General features: G+C 39.3%; 1 protein-coding gene across 21 annotated transcripts in view; it reads left to right on the top strand.

The window, feature by feature from the left end:
* ptprk (protein tyrosine phosphatase receptor type K) overlaps nt 1-18,459 on the top strand; it is a 103,949-nt gene that overhangs the window by 46,766 nt on the left and 38,724 nt on the right. For all 21 annotated transcript variants that reach the window (XM_019346084.2, XM_019346085.2, XM_019346086.2 and 18 more), the window contains 8 exons: nt 794-954; nt 2,191-2,242; nt 2,341-2,399; nt 6,944-7,025; nt 8,479-8,594; nt 9,451-9,625; nt 15,910-16,022; nt 16,643-16,823. In XM_019346084.2, the coding sequence (XP_019201629.1) occupies nt 794-954; nt 2,191-2,242; nt 2,341-2,399; nt 6,944-7,025; nt 8,479-8,594; nt 9,451-9,625; nt 15,910-16,022; nt 16,643-16,823 (939 nt within the window). The remainder of the gene's footprint in view (nt 1-793; nt 955-2,190; nt 2,243-2,340; nt 2,400-6,943; nt 7,026-8,478; nt 8,595-9,450; nt 9,626-15,909; nt 16,023-16,642; nt 16,824-18,459) is intronic.

The raw sequence follows: 18,459 nt of genomic DNA, 5'->3' as shown, positions 1-18,459 counted from the left end.
CAGAATAATGCATACAACAGAAGTAAAAACAGAGAAGCATCGCCCAGAGAACTGCTAGGAACTAAAATCAACCACTAATCATGAAATCAGAGCGCGAAATCTATTGTGACAATTTGGAGGTTCCAGTTCCTCAAATGGGGATACAGCAGTTTATGTTTCCTGCCATACAAGCACTGTTTAATCACTTATGTATATTAAAAAGTGGTGCATCATTTATCCATTCTTCTTCCGGATATTGCTCTGGTTTCTTCTCAAGAAGCTGCAGACATTTAGTTTCCTCTTTATGCGTCAGTCCAGTTGTTGCACATCTTCCAATTATTAGTATTTGTTTCCAACCTTGTGCCAAGTCACTTTTATAGACTCATTCAGCTGCATGTACTGCTGCAGTTTCTCTGTTATTTCTAAAAGGACTGCTGAGTAGAAGGTAACTTTTACAGGGGAGTATTATCAGAACAAACAAAAAACAGTGCAAAATATTATTTTAAAGTTTCTAAATACTTTAGACTGTTATAACCTTGTACAGAAGCGGTCGGATGCTCATGTAGGTACATACAGCCCACTCTTTGGCAAATGCAGCCATAGTTTCACTGTCTACACACTAACTAGCCCCTCAGAGAGCATCCTTGCTAGTCTGTTCAAGCACTGAATTTTTGAAGGTATGTGTTGGCACAAGCACAAGCAGCTGCAAACAAAATGAGCAATTCATTGCTCTTGATCCGGTCAGATTTAAAATTGCTGCGTTGTTTGCTTTCCAACTGTGGTTAAAGTCCTTTGTTTCTGTCCTTTCACGCAGGTTCCTACATGTATGTTGACGTCTCGCAGTATGATGTTGGAGAAAAAGCCAGGTTTCAGCTGCCAGTCATGAAGGAGAATGATACTCACTGTATCGACTTCAACTATCTCCTCAGTAGCCCTGATGGCTCCAACCCTGGCACGCTCAACGTCCTGGTGAAGGTACTGAGATCCGATCTAGTAGAGTAGATTGGATATGTAGTAGTTAATTGTCTTAAAGAGGAGAGATGTTCACTCCCACCTAACTCTTATTATTTCTGGGCTAGCGTGACTTTGCATGATTCACAGTTTAAAATAATCCTTTTTTATCTTATACCCGGTCTTGGCGCAGCCCGTTGTTTTAGCTGGGATCTAAAACTAACTGAGCATTACTGGCCCTCATAATCAAAAAGTTTTAGCGGCAGATGTGTCAGCTGTGTGCCTGAGAGAGCCCGTTGATCTAAGCTCTCTCTGACATCATACAGATATAAGAGTAAAAAATAAAGTGCTAGCAAAGCTGCTAGTTTAAAGCAGTTCAGGGACAGAGCTGTTAGCTCACATGGATTACCTGCACATATGGTGACTTCATTATTTGTAACTTTGGCCATGTTTATGCCCAGCTATGTAGAATTAATATGTGCCAGAAAACAGAAAAACATAGTAGACCTCAATTAACTGAGGGTTACCAAACAAACCAGCTGAATCAAGACCAAATGTACACCTCCACCAGCCACTATACAGCAGTGTACATTCTCTGAGGCTAGATATTATAGAGCGCAAGCTGGATTGCATTATTCTAAATTAATTAAAGCAGTTTGTTTGTCACAAAAGCAGATGGTGACCAAAGCCTCTCCATTTAAAACAAAACAGAAGAGAAGAAAACAAAGCAAAAGAGTACTGGATTTATTGGAAATTCTTGGTTTTGGTTTTATGAAACATCCCCGCAATTATTGCAGCTAACGCGCAATAGAGGCTGCTGATTGCCTTGCTTTAACCGACACTTTCATTTCACAATTAAACATGATTTTTAAAGTAACACACATGCAGTCTCATGTTTATTTCAAAATAACATTATGTTATTTATTTTACTTAAGTAATATAGAGAAGTGCATTCACATATCTGGTGCTTTGACAGTCTATTCCACAGTTATTTCCATAACACCTCTGTCTCCTGATCCTATTCTTTTCTTTTTTCTGTGTGTGAATGTTCTTAGAAAACACATTAAGATTAGACTGTAGTTTCTTTGGAATTTCCTGACTAGAGCCAGGTGAGCTGTAATAAACCAAGAAAAAGATGCCTGACCGGAATGTAAAAGGGGCCTCTGTGGATAAATCATGAATTGCAGTGCGCTGCATGCTTATAGGTTCATTTTTGTGTAAACTATTTTGTGACTGATTGTGGTTCTGTTTGATTTCTAGGTGAACAAGGGTCCCTTGGCTAACCCTATATGGAATGTGACGTCCTACACTGGTAAAGACTAGCTCACAGCAGTGCTTAATCTGATTCAATTCAACGTTTATGCATTATTGCTTATAACTGCTTATTTTGACCCTGATGTCGTTGTGCAGGTAAAGAGTGGCTGAGAGCCGAACTTGCCGTTTCCACCTTCTGGCCTAATGAATATCAGGTAAATCGGTAAAATAACAAACAGCAACTACACAGTTAGAACATCCCACTATCATGTATAGTTCTTTAGTTTCTGTCGAACTGATGTGAAAACGCAGATGTCACAGAGACACACACAAATAAAGGCAAACACATACACGTGCTGTGAGGCAGGCAGCTGATTTATTTGTGTTGACTGAGGCTCAGGAGGTGGCGATTAGGCTAGAAAGACACTTAGAAAGACCAGCCGGGTGTGAGTTTATGTGTACACGTGTTTGCACGCATAGGGGTGTGTCGCCATGCTGGACACTGACATTGTTGTCATTGCCCTATGGTCTTGTTTATGTGTTTTTAATGAGCAGCTGTCTGACCTGACCCTGAACATGAGATTCACATAGCAAAATCTATTGCAGGAATATTGTTGCAGGTTGCATTATACTGATCTTATGTGCATATTTGTCTCTTCCTCTTTCTTAATTTGTGTCAGTCAACTTGATCTGTGCGCGGCCGTTGGGTGGTGTTCAGACATGTGTGTACGTTACAGGCTGAGCGTTGTAGCTCCGTACACACACTGATCATGTTAACACACACAGCCAGGGGACTGTGTAATATTACTATAAAGCAAAGTGTAAGAACTTCCTCCAAATGGCCCATCTGGAGCCCAGTCCCCCTCAGCGGAGATCACCAGCATGAAACTCGTGTGTCAACATGTTTTAATTGGAACATAATCATCCAGGTTTGCCAAGGATTATATAGGTTTTGAGGCTGGGAAACAGGTTATTGGATTTCAGAGTATGAAGCTATTTTATCATGTTGGAACATGTTTCTCTGTTAGCACTTTAGCTTCAGCTGTAATGAGACTCGTTTCACCAGGGGAAGACCTGTCGCATGCAACAACAGATGCACGTACGAAATGCAGACAAAGCCACATAGCACAGTTTAAGAAGAACTTGTAGTCCTCTTAAACATTTTGTCTTTCTTGGCTCTTTATTTCAACTGAAAACTTAACAATCTTAACCGTTTCTAGATCTCCACACTGCAGTGAAGAAAGAACTTTATATAATAAAGATAATAATATCTGGTGACAGTTTGATACCAGAGTAGAAATATATTCCAAAGGTTGGTGGTTGAAGTGATGCATTTTGTTTTTGTTTCTTTTTTTTTTTAAAATATGACAGTAAATCTCAATTTTTGAGCTCTTGGTCAGACAAAACAAGATATTTTAAGACTAATTTTCTCACAGGAACTTAAATTACCTTAAGCGTTAATTCATATGATATATATACAGAAGCAGTGCCCAAACACAATTTACATTTATTAACCTTTGGGCTATAAGGTGACATGAAAATGTTCCTTCCCTGCAGCTTTAAACATGTTTGATTCAATGGCCATGCATGCATAAACTGTATCTGAGTGACATACTCTGGAGTAATGATGTAGGCTTTAACATTTCAGAAAACAATAAACCTGCTCTACACTGATTGGATTGGTCAGATAGTGAGTGTTTGACCCCCTGTATGTATCAGAGGTGACCGCAATCCAATATATGAATATGAATTCAAATGGCCTTATGGTAGACAATTAACTTTTACAAGAAGGTAAAATGACTTGCACCCAAGCCACATGTCCCTGGGCATGAAGAAAGTCCTTTCAATACCACACTCATGAGTACACAAACATTAGCTGAGTGTAGATTTAAGACCAGCTCAAAAAATTGATTATAATCTTTGATTTGACTGCAGTGACTTGCTTCACTGCCAAAAGAGTTGGCCTGAGATTTGAAAATGTTTAAAAGTTTGATGTCAAGTTTCTTGCTTTTAAACTTCCTAAATGCTAAAATTTAATTGGACACCGATGGGCAGACCTTGTGTACTCAGTCGTTCATTCTCTGTCAGGTTCAAACAAGTTCATAACCAACATATAATTTGTTCAGCTAAACGTCCACAGCCAAACCTCAGACTATACTGTGGGTTAGATTCCACTCATACGCTGCAAATTCAGAAAGGTTGTTAAAGATTTTTTAATCTCACTTTTGGATAGCAGGATGGTAAAGAGCCAGCCCTAAGCCACACATTTCATTTAAGTATTATGTCTATATTAAATAGATTTCCTTTAGGCTATGTAAGAAGAAAAAGTATTAAGATAATTTGAGAGGATTCATATTATTCACTTTATTTGGGGAACATTCATTGCCCAGACTTGTGACCCGAGTTCGTCCTCAATGACTTGAAGCATAAACATAAAACATTGGTTTATATGTTTTTATACATGCACCTACATGCAGGTGTATAGGAGGCAGGCAGACAGATAGACAGAGATGAAGGTATTAAAAGTCAGCTGATGTCTTTCTGCTGGGCTCCGCAGTGAGCTATGAGTGAAAGATGATAGGAGAGAGAGACAAGATAGATTGGTAGGGGAGGGAGACCGAGAGGGGGAGAGTGTGACAAGCAGGAGATGATAAGCTGTGGGTAAACAGTTCACGGCAGATTTCCTTTTACAGGTGATGAATGACAACAACTGCTCACTGCCTTGCCTTTCTCCCCCTGCCTCTCTTTTTGATGGCTACCTCCTCTTTTCTCCTCCTGTCCTTTCTCTTCTGTTCATTAGGTGCTCCTTTCTAAATAAACACTGTTAGAAAACAGACAGCAAGCGAGAAATAGATAAAGGGGAAAAGGCTTGGGAAGGCTAACGTATGGACAAGGAGGAGGCAGTGAAGAAGAGAGCGATTACGATGAGGTGGATTTTCCTTATTCAGATCCTTAGTGAGCTGCAGGGAGGTTGAAGCACCTGTTGACTGTTATGACTCCACTTAAAATCTACACATTTAGCTTGCCAGTGTTACTTAGTGTTAAGCAGGTAATTTGCCTCCTCAGCCATGATTGCTTATTTCTTCCAAGCAATCATACGAACACATGAGAAGTTAGTTCACGGCAAAAATGTCCACAGATTGGTTTTCTTATTTTCATCAGATTCACAATGGTCACCCATTATATTTTAAAGTTATATATACATGAAATATCCTAATGGGTAATCTATTTTGCCCAATTATCAGCTTACATTTAAATACTTTGTAAAGTCCTGGTGGATTAACAAACACTGTGCGTTTCCATTCCCCAAGGGAATCAAAACAAGTATGACAGGTTTGCTTTTCCAGTTCATCCGAGGCCATTCCCATAACCCTGAAACTTTCAATACCTTCTCCAGGTCATGGTACTCAAATCACATTTTAGTTCTACCCTTAAGAATGAGCTGTTTTCAACTATCCAGCACTTTTAAGGTGGCCTATACCACCTTTTTTGGAAGCTTTTCTGGGGAAACTAAAAGTGCATCAAACGTTGATTAAACTCCATTTAAAAAAATGCAACTTGTCAGAATAGAACAAAGGATTTTGGTTTTACAGATTGGTTAGTCATAACTTTTGGCATCACAGTCAAAATTGTTGCAAATATTACATAACGTTTAAAGTATTGTGGATCCTCCAACACTATGAAGAAAAAGGCTTAAATGGCTGATCGGGGAGCTGTTCATGCAGTAGAAAGGCAGCTAATGGCAGCCTCCCATGCCTCTAATGTGTGACTCTATGTGTTTGAAGTATTTATCAATCTTTGACCTGCTGGTAGCACAAAAACGAAATTAGGAATTATCCTGTGGGGAACATGGATGTCAGTACAATGGATTTACTGAATTTGACTCCCAAGGCCAACACTATTATCATAGCTAAAAGAAAATTGAATTTCATGTATTTATTTTGGGGGTTTTTTCGTCCTTTTTCTCATCATGTGTTACATGCACAGATGTTTGACAACATAAGGAAAACAGACAGATGTAGTAAAATAAGACAAAAGAGGAAAGGAAAGGAAAAATAGGCATGAGGAAAAAAGAACAAACAGATAGGTCATAGCCCTTTGCTCTCTAACTTACCACACTGGATTTCAGTATATACTATAATTTCTTTAGCAGCCATTTTTGTGTACCCAAAGAGATTACTATGATCCATAAGGAAGTATCTCATTTATCCTCCCTGCCGTGTTGGGCAGAATTTATAAATCCAGCGGCATTCAGGGTGGCGGTTTTGAATTTATCCAGTTTAAAGCACATCACCAGCTGCTGTCGGTGACTTTCAGCCTGCTTTAAGATTGAATTGTTCATATTCACAACAAATTGAAATGGCAATAGTCTCACTTTACAGCTTCCACTGCACTTAGGATGCATCAAAACAGTTTGTGATCTGGTAACAGTACTAAAGAGTTGATTTTGTAACCATAAGGGGCTTGTGATTTGCAAACAGAGCATTTGTAGATTACTTTTCTCTCAGGCTTTCACTTTCCTGTTATTGTATTTTCTGTTTTTGATACACGGTTTATGTGCACAAATTGTTACATTTGCAAATCAACTTCTTCAAGGTATCAAGCTCAAGCATTTTGTGTGCTACTTGTATGTGAATTTATTAAATAGCACGTTAAAAAGATGTTATTTCAGGATATCTTCATCTCAGTGTTGATATTAACTGTTTAAACTGCAATTGGGAGAGCATTAGGTAAATCTCCTCTATCTCTCTTCTCTCAGGTCATATTTGAAGCTGAGGTTTCGGACAGCAAAGCCGGCTTCATCGCCATAGACGACATTCAGGTGCTCAGCTACCCATGCGGTGAGTCATTAGCATGCCAGCAATTAGTCCTAGTTCGCTGGATAGACGCTGATAGCTTTGGCCACTAATTAGACTGTACCTGGGATGGTTTCTGTTGCACTTGAATGGGTAGATAAGTGGGAAGGTGACACAAGAGAGGAGGGATGCGGCAAGAGGAGAAAGGCAAGTCGTAGAGAAAAATGAGAGAAATAAAAAAAAGGAGAGAGGAGGAAACACAGAGAGAAAGAGGGGAATAGGAGAGAGTGAAGCGGGAAATGAGACAGTATTAGGGCAATCATGGAGAGAGAAGATTCTGACCACTCAGCAGTTCTCTCTCTTTCTCTTTAACCCACAAGCACACACAGATGCGTGCACACACACACACAGAGTGAACAGTAGCTTTCTTGTCTCTGTACTGACAGGAAAGAGATGAGGGCTGCGATCCATTTTAAATTCTCAGTACGTCTCAAGTCTTCCTCTCTTCTTTGCTTGAGTGTTTCCTTACCACTAGAGGCGAGAAAAAAAGGGTTGTGACGACAAACTGTTAACAGAAGGGTCCGTTAATCTAAAGCCATAGGCATGTTCCTGGAGAGGAAACTATTACAGCTGTTTTTGTTATCTATCTAGCAGAAGCACTGAAATCTTCCAGGACAATTCTGTTTCTTAATGGATTCTATTGATTATAAGTCATAAAAATAAAGTGTCGTGAACAGTCCCCCTTGTAGAGTTCGTGGGGTCGTGGTGTCCCTGTGGTCCCTGTCTCTGTCACAAGTTGTCGATATGAGTCTGAAACACATTTCTACACTTGGACGTGAAATCTTGTAAAATATGGGAGGGAAAAAAGGATCCCTGGTCTTTTAAAGGCAGAGCAGCGGGGCCCTTAATAGGAAGGAGCAAGTATTTAAAAAGGAATTAGTACTTAGTCTCCACAGTGGAAGCATTCATTCTCACAGCTGCATTTCTGGACACACGGGTTTGTGTGTGTGTGCACACGTTCACATGCGTGCATGTGTGAGCTTGTGTGTGTGTGAGCGTGTGTTAGTGTGTGTGTGTTTTCATTCACCATAGGAGCTGCTATCTATGATTGCAATCACATCCCCAGAATAAAGATGTCATGGCTGAACTGCATCTTCAGGGTCTAAAAAGGCTTACTTCATTATCTTAGCATGGTATTTAAGAACTGGAAGCTATGTCAGTCACATGTAGTCAATGTGGCATTATTGTTACCTGGCAATGGCATGTCAGTACTGTGCTGGGGTCCAGTAAAACATAATAATGATAAAAATGAACATATTCCTCAGGGTGGCCCATCGTCCTGAAATGTATTGTGTGTTTGTGATAAGGTGACCGTTTTGTCACCTCATTTCCATTTTAAAGAGAGGAATAAAATCAAAACATTTTAAAGCACAAATACATATATCCTCGCTGTAAACCTAATCTGATTCGCCTCTTTGTTTGACCTCATTTCCTGCAGATAAATCGCCTCATTTCCTGCGCCTCGGGGATGTGGAGGTGAACGCTGGACAAAATGCCACTTTTCAGTGTATCGCCACGGGACGAGACACCTCGAACAATAAACTCTGGCTACAGGTACAACCAAGAAAACATTTGCAAACCGTGCACGGTGTGCTGTTATTGCACGAACAAGTTCTACAAGGCGTTTGTAGCAAGACCAGATCTAAACGATTAATTATGATTATGGGGTTATTTAACTAGCAGTATTTAAATTGCAATAATACAACATTATTGAATAGATTTCATTTATTTACTTATTTATTTTTACAGAATATGACAGTAAAAAACATATTTAAGAAAGTCAACTTTAAAGCCAGAAAGGCTTGATAAGTTAAGAGAAAATTCATGCCACTGGACTCAACTAAGAGCATGTTTTCTGTAATTGGGCCAGACTTTCCCTTCATTATATGACTCTCTGTCTTCATAAAGTTGCATTTTAACATCCATTAAAGTACAAATGAAAATGAGCAAGGTCTTGCTAAATCTGTCATTGCATTCTTGTGCTGATTAATGCGAGCAGTTCCTTGTAAAATAATATGAATATGCAGTATATAGCTTTATTTACAGAAATTAACAACACAAAGAGTGTACTGAATGTGACACCCTTAGGACTTGTATGTCCAATTATAAAGTGTCAACTGCGCAAACACACAAGTACACACTCACACAGTCACAGTCACACTGACTGACTTCAGGCCATACATCTAGCAGCTAACATGATTAAGAGTTTAATAGCTGCTGATTTCATTATGGTTCTATTGTAGTCATGACCTTCAAACCTGCTGTCAGCGAAGCAGAGGGGCATGAGAGTGTGCACACACACGAGTGTGTGCGCATGTGTCTGTAGTCAGTGCTGGCTGACCTTGAGCAAGGCATTTAACCCTTCATACCCGCTGCAACACCTGATCTGTCTGTCTGTGTTTGTCTGTAGAGGAGAAATGGAGAAGATATTCCAGTGGCTCTGACCAAAAACATCAACCACAGACGGTTTGCTGCCTCCTTCCACCTCAAAGAAGTCACTAATCAAGATCAAGATCTGTATCGCTGTGTCACCCAGTCAGAGCGCGGCTCTGGGGTGTCCAACTTTGCTGCGCTTATCGTCAGAGGTGAGGATTTTGAAAAACATTTTCAAGGTTATTTAATAGATTTTCTGTCAACTTCTTTGCTGTTTTTTTTATTATCTGATAGTATATTTATATATAAGCTTTTTTTGAAGAATTTTTGGACGTACAATGAAAGTTCCCAATGTATTAATTTTTAATACAGTGTGTCAACAAAGTCAGACAGAAGTAAACAAATGCAGGATTCACAGAAGCTTGAGCCATTTATCAAATTTGTTAGCTTAAATCACAGCTGCCAATAGCATATTTTATCATTAGCTAAGTAATTAAGTTTAATTCAGTGATGTTAATTTGGACAGTCAACAGTGACTCCAGTGCAGCATGAAGTAAATAACGAGTGATTTTGGATCAAAGCTTCATTTTAAGGGCAAAATATTTAGTTCATGATGTTGCCCCTTATGGAAATTAATTGTCCAGCCCTGATATAGAGGATGTCTTATCATATGAAAGAGTGATTTAATAATTGACTAACTCTGTGATTAAAAGGTTAATGCTGAGTTACATCCTACGTGCTTCCGGCCAGCTGTTTTCTTGACCTCTCTATGTGTTTGTGTGTTTTTTTTGTTATGAACAACTTTGTGTTTCACATGTACATCCACTGTGACTGACTCATAAAATGAAGGTCACTAACACAATATAGGCTAATGAGGATAGCTCATGTGGGAGGGTATGTAGATCTATGTATGCGACTCTTGTGTTTGAATGTGGGTGCAAACCCTCCGTCTGTGTGTGTAGATGCTTATATGAGGACGAGATAGCTCAATTGTTGTCTATGCCAGCATGGGCATGCTGTGTCTGAGTGTACGCGAATGGAAGCTGTGTATTTGTGTGTGTGTGTGTGTGCGCTGCAGCTGTCATGTGCATCTGACATGTGGTTAATAAGGTGTCACCAATGTGTGTTTGAGATGGGATGCTTTATTCATTCACATCCAATAGCTTACATATTCAATTCATCTCCCAGAGAGACACACAGGAGGGGTGGGGTGGGGGGCAGATTGGGGTGGGTAAAGGCGAAAGAGATTCAGAAAGAATGATATGGAAGTGACAGAAGGGGGTGGAGTGGGGAGGGTGGGGAGGTGGAAGGAAGAGCAAAGAGAAGAGAGGAGTTGGTGGAGAAAAGTTAAATGTAAATAGCTCATTATCCAAAGAATATCCATATCAGAATCAAGAATATGTGTGAATATGTAAACAGCAGAGCAGAGTCATGTTTATTATTCTGCATAGGAGATGTCAGAGCAGAAAGAAATAAGAAATCAAAGCAGGAACGAGCACCATGAATATGAATATTAGATGGTGTACCTCAGATAAAGGTGCTCTTACACTCTCTGGCATAGAAGTTCAACTCTCTGTGTCACTTGACCCTAACCCTGCTGTTCAGGGGCTAAAAATCACTACGAATAAACAGATATTTATTTATTTGTTGATGAAGAAAATCAGGCAGTAATGGAAGGAGATCTTCAGGACATTGCTGATTTAGTAGGAAAACGTAAGTGGCTAATGTTTATTTATCGTGAACATCTTTTTTTGATTGCGAGAAGGGAAAGAGGAATGAGATGAGAAACTGGCACAGCAGGAGATATGTGTCCGAACATGAAAGGAACCAATCTACATGTATGAAAATAGATTCAGGTTCAAGACGGTGCACTGGGAGGGCAGTGTCTTTCATAACCAGCCAGTGTTTTTGGTTTTTTAACAGTCAGTAGGAGCGATACTTTTGGACGTTTGAGGAATTTTGGTGATTATGAATGTTGATCTTGAATCTGGTCGTTAGAAAGATATCACAATAAAATAATAAGGACTGCATGTATGCATGTGGGAGGAGAAGAGCCTCATGTTTATTTATTAGTAATATCAGATGTGAGAAGAGAGCCAGAGAGAAATCAAAGAAACAGAGAATATGTTTATTTCACTTTTTGAAAAGTCTGCTTGTTGGATAATTGAGGCTCCTGCAGGACACTGACGACCATGAATATGGACAGTGTTGCTGCATTGCTAATATTTTCGCTCTGAATATTTTGCTTTAATATTTATTTATTGTGAAATTTAAGCTAGCAGGCGAACTGCTGGGAATGGGATATTACTTGAGGAATCATCTATATAGATTATAGGAAAACGGGAAAAGGGAGAACTCATATGGATGTGCCAAAATATGATATACATAAAAAATAACCCAGGTTTCATCTTCAAAGCCTTAAAGTGGCTCACTGTAGGATGTGAAATTGCCCCACTACGGTTACTCACAGGAATAGTCTATTGATATTTATAACATGTAGATGACAAAGATGTGCCATTATCATGTGGGGAAGCTGTCAGGATGAAGGAAAAGAATCACATTTCTTTAAACAGAGGTGTGTCTTGGGAGCTTGAGAGGAGTGAAAGGGGATTCCAAGATATTTCTTATATGTACATTTCCGCCTCTCTTCCCTATTGTTGAAATATAAAAGCATATGACGGCTAAGTTACCAGCTAACTACCGAGCCTATTTAGTAAACACAGGCTACATGGGTGTTGCTCAGACACAGATAACTGCTAACTGCTAAATATCATGCAATATAAACAACAGAGCTTCCATTAAAGAACCTAGAGCACAGACTCCTGGGGTATTCTCTTTGTACACTTGAGCACACAGCTTGGACATCTACTCCAGTGACAAGCTATCAAAGCCGACATGTCCCTTAAAACAGACACCGCCCTCATAATACCTTTAACCATCTATACAATTTTAATTTGTGGGGTTTAGCTCAAGAGTTGCAACTTGGCCAAAAACCAGATGAATAAAATACTGTCACATTATACAGTGATTTGTTTATTATTTGTTTGTAAAACTTTAATAAGCAATCAATAGATACTTGGTGTTTAGAAAGAAGTACACGTCACTCACACGAGCTGTAGCTTCTCTCAGGATTACTTGCTGGTTTTCTCTCAATATAACAGTCAACTCAGCATCCCTGGGTCGCTTGCTTTTCCAAACAAGTAAACAAGATCTGATCAAATATCCAGAGGCCAGTTTTAAAATTCAGCGTTACATATACATTTCCTTGTGCACCAAAACAGTACTAAGGTTCAATAGCCCAAAGCCTGAAATTTTAAAACGTGATGGATGGATGCTGGCAAGCAGAAGCCCTGCCTTTACAAGTTTTACTGTAGATAAACAGCATGAGAGGTATGAGAGAGTCTGACTGTGTGTTTGGGTGTGTATATGTATGTGTGTGTCACTTTTGGTTTGGTCAGAGGCGAGCTCTAATAAAGCCTTGCCCTCTGGTTCCTTTGGTGACACAGTGCATCATCACCACACACATACATCACCATGCCAGCTTGCATTACACACAACCCATGGCCTAAAAATCTCCTGCAATATTACTGTCACACACACAAACACAAACATGTATCAGACTTATGTGCACACACAAGTTGCTTGAATTCCTGCAGTTGGTTTAAGCTATAGTGGTCCACCTCTAAAATGTCCCTTTTTCTCTTGTCGCCAGTCGCACACTCTTAAGTTAGACTGACAGGTGGAGCTTCAGGCGTTATAGAACTATAGAAAACCAAAACTACTACCACTGGACTGTTGTTAATGCAGCTGAAGTACACACACACTTGCGCGCTCATGCACACTTCTGTAGTTCTGGAGGTCACATGTCCTCCAGTGAGCTCCCTAGTGATGTCAGCAAAGGTTTGTGAAAGCTAAACTTTATTGACAAGGTTGCTGACGATGGAAAACAAAGAACATTCCTGGTGGGCTCCGGTCACCAATGAAAACTCTCTCTTTTTCCACTCCTTTCTTATATTAGTCTGACTGTCTCTGTCACCACATTATAAACCACAAAAGCACAGAACCTACCAAAACATCTTTCATAATAGCTTCTGATTGTTTGTTCTTTTCAACATCAGGGAAGAAAATGAATGACAATATAAAGAAATTAATCACAGAGACAGTGTAGGTCAGAATCAGCATATACATTTGAAGTTTTCCCAGTGTTCATTTGTTTCCTTATTTTCATTTACATTCGACCCAAAAACCTGAAAATGACGAGAGGGTTCACACATGTGATTAATAATAAAAAAGATAGTGACAGCAATTCCACCGCAAAATATTGGAATAACACCATTGATGATTTGTTATATTTTTTTAGGTCAGTTGCACAAATGACAAGTGATGGAACAAAACAAGGAGAAAATGTAAAGTTTGAGCCTGTTCCAGGTTTTTTCCTCTGGAGTCTCATAATGACCCAGTTACATTTCTTACTGTTTCATTTTTATGTGTATTATTTATCTGTTAGATATTCAGTAGATTTTAAGCAACATTCAAACACGCATTCAAGCTAACACACAAGCTAAAAAATAAATAAACCTACTGTTTTGTGCCCTTTAAAAATGCATCATTGTGAATCTACTTTATTTCTTCATCTGCTTATTTATCATCGGGTTGTTTACTTTGCTTATTTGATGGCATTGCGGGACGACATGCCGTTGACGTTGGTGGTTTTTGAAGTAACTTCAACATTCATAATCTGGATTCAGCTTCATTGGCCTGCCTGTGTCTGTGTGTCTGCGTTTGCACGTGTGCGCGTGCTGTCAAACTTCAGTGTTTCATCTGTTGCTAAAGCGCTGCTTCCCCGTGCGCACCTCTCTGACAGCCACGTTCAGTACACACAAAAATGACAACGCAGGCACACAAAGAAAAAAAACAAACAGGTGACAGTAATGTGAAATATAACTGTTAATGGAGCAACATACACTGTAACACACAGGCACACACATTTAATTTAGATAATACAGTGCTTGCTTTGATATGGTGTGATTGAAGCTAGATTGCAAAAAAAAGCCTGGTGGTGTGTCTGAGAGAGATAAAAATCTTTATGATTTACTGCATGCGAGACAGATCACAGTGCATGCGTGTGAGGAGAGTGATTAATTCATGCGTTGATCTGTGTGTGTGTGTGTAGATGTGTCAAGTAGATCAAACTTTGATGCACTGTGTTTAAAGGTTGTATGTGTTTTCAGCCTGTCAGTCACAGATGTGTGACAGTTATCTGTGATCTGGCTGGCCCTGAACCATCATGCATCCATCACATTACGTAAAAACACACAGTTTATTCACCAAGCGCTTTGTGGCCGTGATAGAGGGGCATACGTCTAGTAAAACTACATACTGTGTTTAATATTTAAAACTTAATTGCCGTTATTTAGTCAGTTGTACTTTTTTTCTTATTTTACATTATGAAATGATACTGTAAGGTAATTAATCGTTACACCTAACAAGGGAGTAGTTGATGAGCTGAATGTTGTGACAAATAACCAAACTTATTAATGGTAACCAAATCCGGATGCTTATATAATGCATAGATTTCAGTCAGAATAAGGACTTGAATTCCAAAAGCCATCTGACAAGTAGAACAGAGTTTGGCCTCTAGGCTCTAATCGCCTTAGTCCTGCAGAAAACATTTGCACAGAGATATTGGGGAGTGATGGGTAAATATCAGTCCCCTAAGTCAGGGCCTGTTGGTGGATGATGCTCGGGTGCTGGTGATGCATAGCAAGCGACCTTGTCAAAACAGAGGGAGAGATAGGAATGTTAGCAACTTATGTGTATTTTTTACTGGGAGGGTTCTTTTGGTAGATCGAATGGAAAGTGAGGGATGTCGCTTCAGTTTTTAGTATTGCATCTTGCCAGTACAAGCTTTGAGACTTGGATTATAGAACAAAAAAGCAGAGGGGAAACTGGCAATTGCTCATGCTGTTGCTTTAACATAGTAGATTCACAGTCTTGTGGTAGCGTAGATGTTCTGTCATATTTGAATTAGCATTTTTTACACAAATTCTTTGTGATGGACAAAAAATCAATTAGATTTTAACAGATGAAGTAAGAAAAACACATATTTCACGTCAGAAAAGGGCTTAGTCTGTATTTTTAATTCAGGGAGGGAGAAGGCTGTTAACTTTATTATTATGATTTTATTCTTAGTAAAAGGACATGGGATCTAAGCAGCCCTATGAACCATCTTAAACAATTTAATTAGCCATGATGCTCACCTAGCTCAACAGTCACGGTTGTGTTGTGAGTGGGTGTCGTAGCTACTAGACCTAGACCCTAGACAGTTGTCATAGCTGGCAGTATTCTGTTTAAAATGCTTGAGTTCACAAAAATCATGTGACCACTAATGAGGTATTTTATCAGAGTGACTTTATTATGTTTGCTGCCACCCTAAAGTGACCTTGTTTTTGTGAAACCAACTAACATGTTCTTGTTCTTTGTTTTCTCTCCCCAGAGCCTCCACACCCAATTGCACCACCTCAGCTGCTCGGTGTCGGCCCCACTTATCTACTAATTCAGCTCAATGCTAACTCCATATTTGGAGATGGACCTATAATACTAAAGGAGGTGTGTTAGTCTTGAAGTACTGGATGTTTTTAACGTTTTAACATTGTAAATTGGGGCATTGTAGTCATGCAAACTTAACAAATTATGTAATTACTTAACAAACCTTTAACAAAGACCATAACAATTACCATTCATCCTCTTACAGGAAAACAAGGAAAATTCCGATTTAGCTTATATAAAGAAAGCTGATCTCTAAGCCAACTTTCTTCTGATTGGCTGCCTCTTGGAAATAAAACATTTAAACTATAGGTTTGTTTCTGTGCTCACACCAGTCATGTGACTGAGAGGACATTGTTGTGGATATCCACCTTCACTTACTTCATAGAAAATTGTCTAAAAATGAAGCTCAATCTGAACCCTGAGCTTCTGGTTCACAGGGATTATTTTTCTTGATTTCTCTTTTGTCATGCTTAGTATGAACATCCAGCAGTTTACCAGCATATGAAAGAAAATAAGGAAAAACATGATTATAAGCATGATTATAAGTTGTCATTTGCATATTTTCATATGGTATCGCATGGTATCTGGTCATGGAGGAAACCTTTGTATTCCAGAGATTATCATATGACACTGACATTAATATTGATGTTCTGATTAATACTTTCTATTCTTTCTAATAGGTTGAGTACCGTATGACATCCGGCAGCTGGACAGAAACTCATGCTGTGAACTCTCCTAACTACAAGTTATGGCATCTTGACCCAGACACAGAGTATGAGATCAGGGTCTTGCTAACCCGACCAGGAGAGGGAGGCACCGGGAAACCTGGTCCACCGCTCATTACTCGGACCAAATGTGCAGGTAGGACAGCTACAGTGTGTTAACATAGAAGAGTTAGGATTGAATGTATTGATTTCGTGATTACAGACTCTGCCTTGTCAATAGAGTCCTTGCTTATGTATGTTCTCCTAAAAGAAGATAAGCCAGGTTTAGCAAGAAGTCACAGATGACATTACTTAATTGGCCCCTCTTGATCACACAGGCTTTTTTCTGCTTGTCTTATTATTTATCGATCTGTCCATCTACTGTTCTTTTTGTCTTGGTATATATATTTTAGTTGGTAGGGTGATATTTGTACAATGAGCAGGCAGGAAGAGGAGAGGTGTAGCGAGGGGTGGAATTGGAGAAGAAAGGAGGGGAGAGCCTGAGTCAGTTCTTGGTTGCTCAGTGATCTGCGCAAAAGAGTGATTATAATACTGGAGGCTCTCTGCACTTTCTATCACTTTTTATCCTGTTTTTTCTATACTTCTGTCACCTCATTCCTGCTTTCTCTCTGCTAGTCTTCCTCTTTCATATCTCCCTTTGTGCGCTTTCTTTCTGCTTCGTTCTTTTTCACTGCCTTTCCCCCCTTTTCTCCCTGCTTCTCTCTCCCCATCTTTCGCTCTCTGTGGATCAATAGACGGAGGGCAGAAACACTGTCTGACATTTGTAGAAATAAACGACTGAAATATAAACACAGCTAGCCTGAGGGAGAGAGACGGAGCAAGAGCGAGAGAGAGGGTTGATATGAGAGAGAAAGAGACAGAAATAAAAGCAATGAGCTTGAATGAGAAACAGAATAAGGGAGCGATGGAGAGATGATGAAAAACAATAAGGCTGGGAAAGAAAGAGAAGAGAGAATGAGAGTGGGGCGAGAGAGTGCAAGAGGCGAGAGAATGATGAAACTGGAGAATAAAAATGAAAGAGAGATGAAAACTCATAACCACAGGGTCTGACTGATGTATGCCAACCTCTGTGTGTGTGTGTGTGTGCGTAACAATGAATGAATCTGCACGTATGTGGTGTCTGTTTATTGACAGAGAGGAAGTCATAGACTTGTTCAGGCGACTCATGTATTGAACAGTTTCCTGTTTGACAGGAAGAGGAAATTAATCTTCTTCTCCTCATTCATGCTGGAACACATTGCTGGTAAAGACGTAAAGTCATTGTAATCCACGTAATATGATGATAACAGGCCAAATCTAGAAAATACGATTATGAATTTAGAGACTAAAAAGAAAAAAAAATTAATCCTGTATATCTGACTGATGATTTTCTGTGTTCCTGACTAGAAAATTGTAGTGTATTATGATGTTTGGTATTAAGGCATTAATATTTTATGATTTTTAGAAGGACTTCCTGGCATGTAGTTATTCATCAAATGCATTTCAGACAGTAGCAGTGCAGCAAATGTCCTTATGAACAATAATTCCTCAGATCAATTAGATTAGTTGGATGAAACGAGAGATCTAATACTGAAGATCTGTACCTTTTCCTTGAACAGGGAACTAAAAGATGAGCCACTTTTGTTTGCTGATAGGTAGATTACCTTTGGACAGATGCATACAGGCTGTTCTCACATGTTTTCAGCCTTTAAGCTTAGCTAGCATGCTTCCGACTGGTATTTCATATTTACTGTGCATGTTACATTTTCTGTACACCGAATAATCCCAACAGA

The sequence above is a fragment of the Oreochromis niloticus genome, linkage group LG15, assembly GCF_001858045.2.
Source record: "Oreochromis niloticus isolate F11D_XX linkage group LG15, O_niloticus_UMD_NMBU, whole genome shotgun sequence".
Lineage (NCBI taxonomy): Eukaryota > Metazoa > Chordata > Actinopteri > Cichliformes > Cichlidae > Oreochromis > Oreochromis niloticus.
The sequence above is the reverse complement of the archived record's forward strand: the minus strand, read 5'-3'. Positions and strand labels throughout refer to the sequence as shown.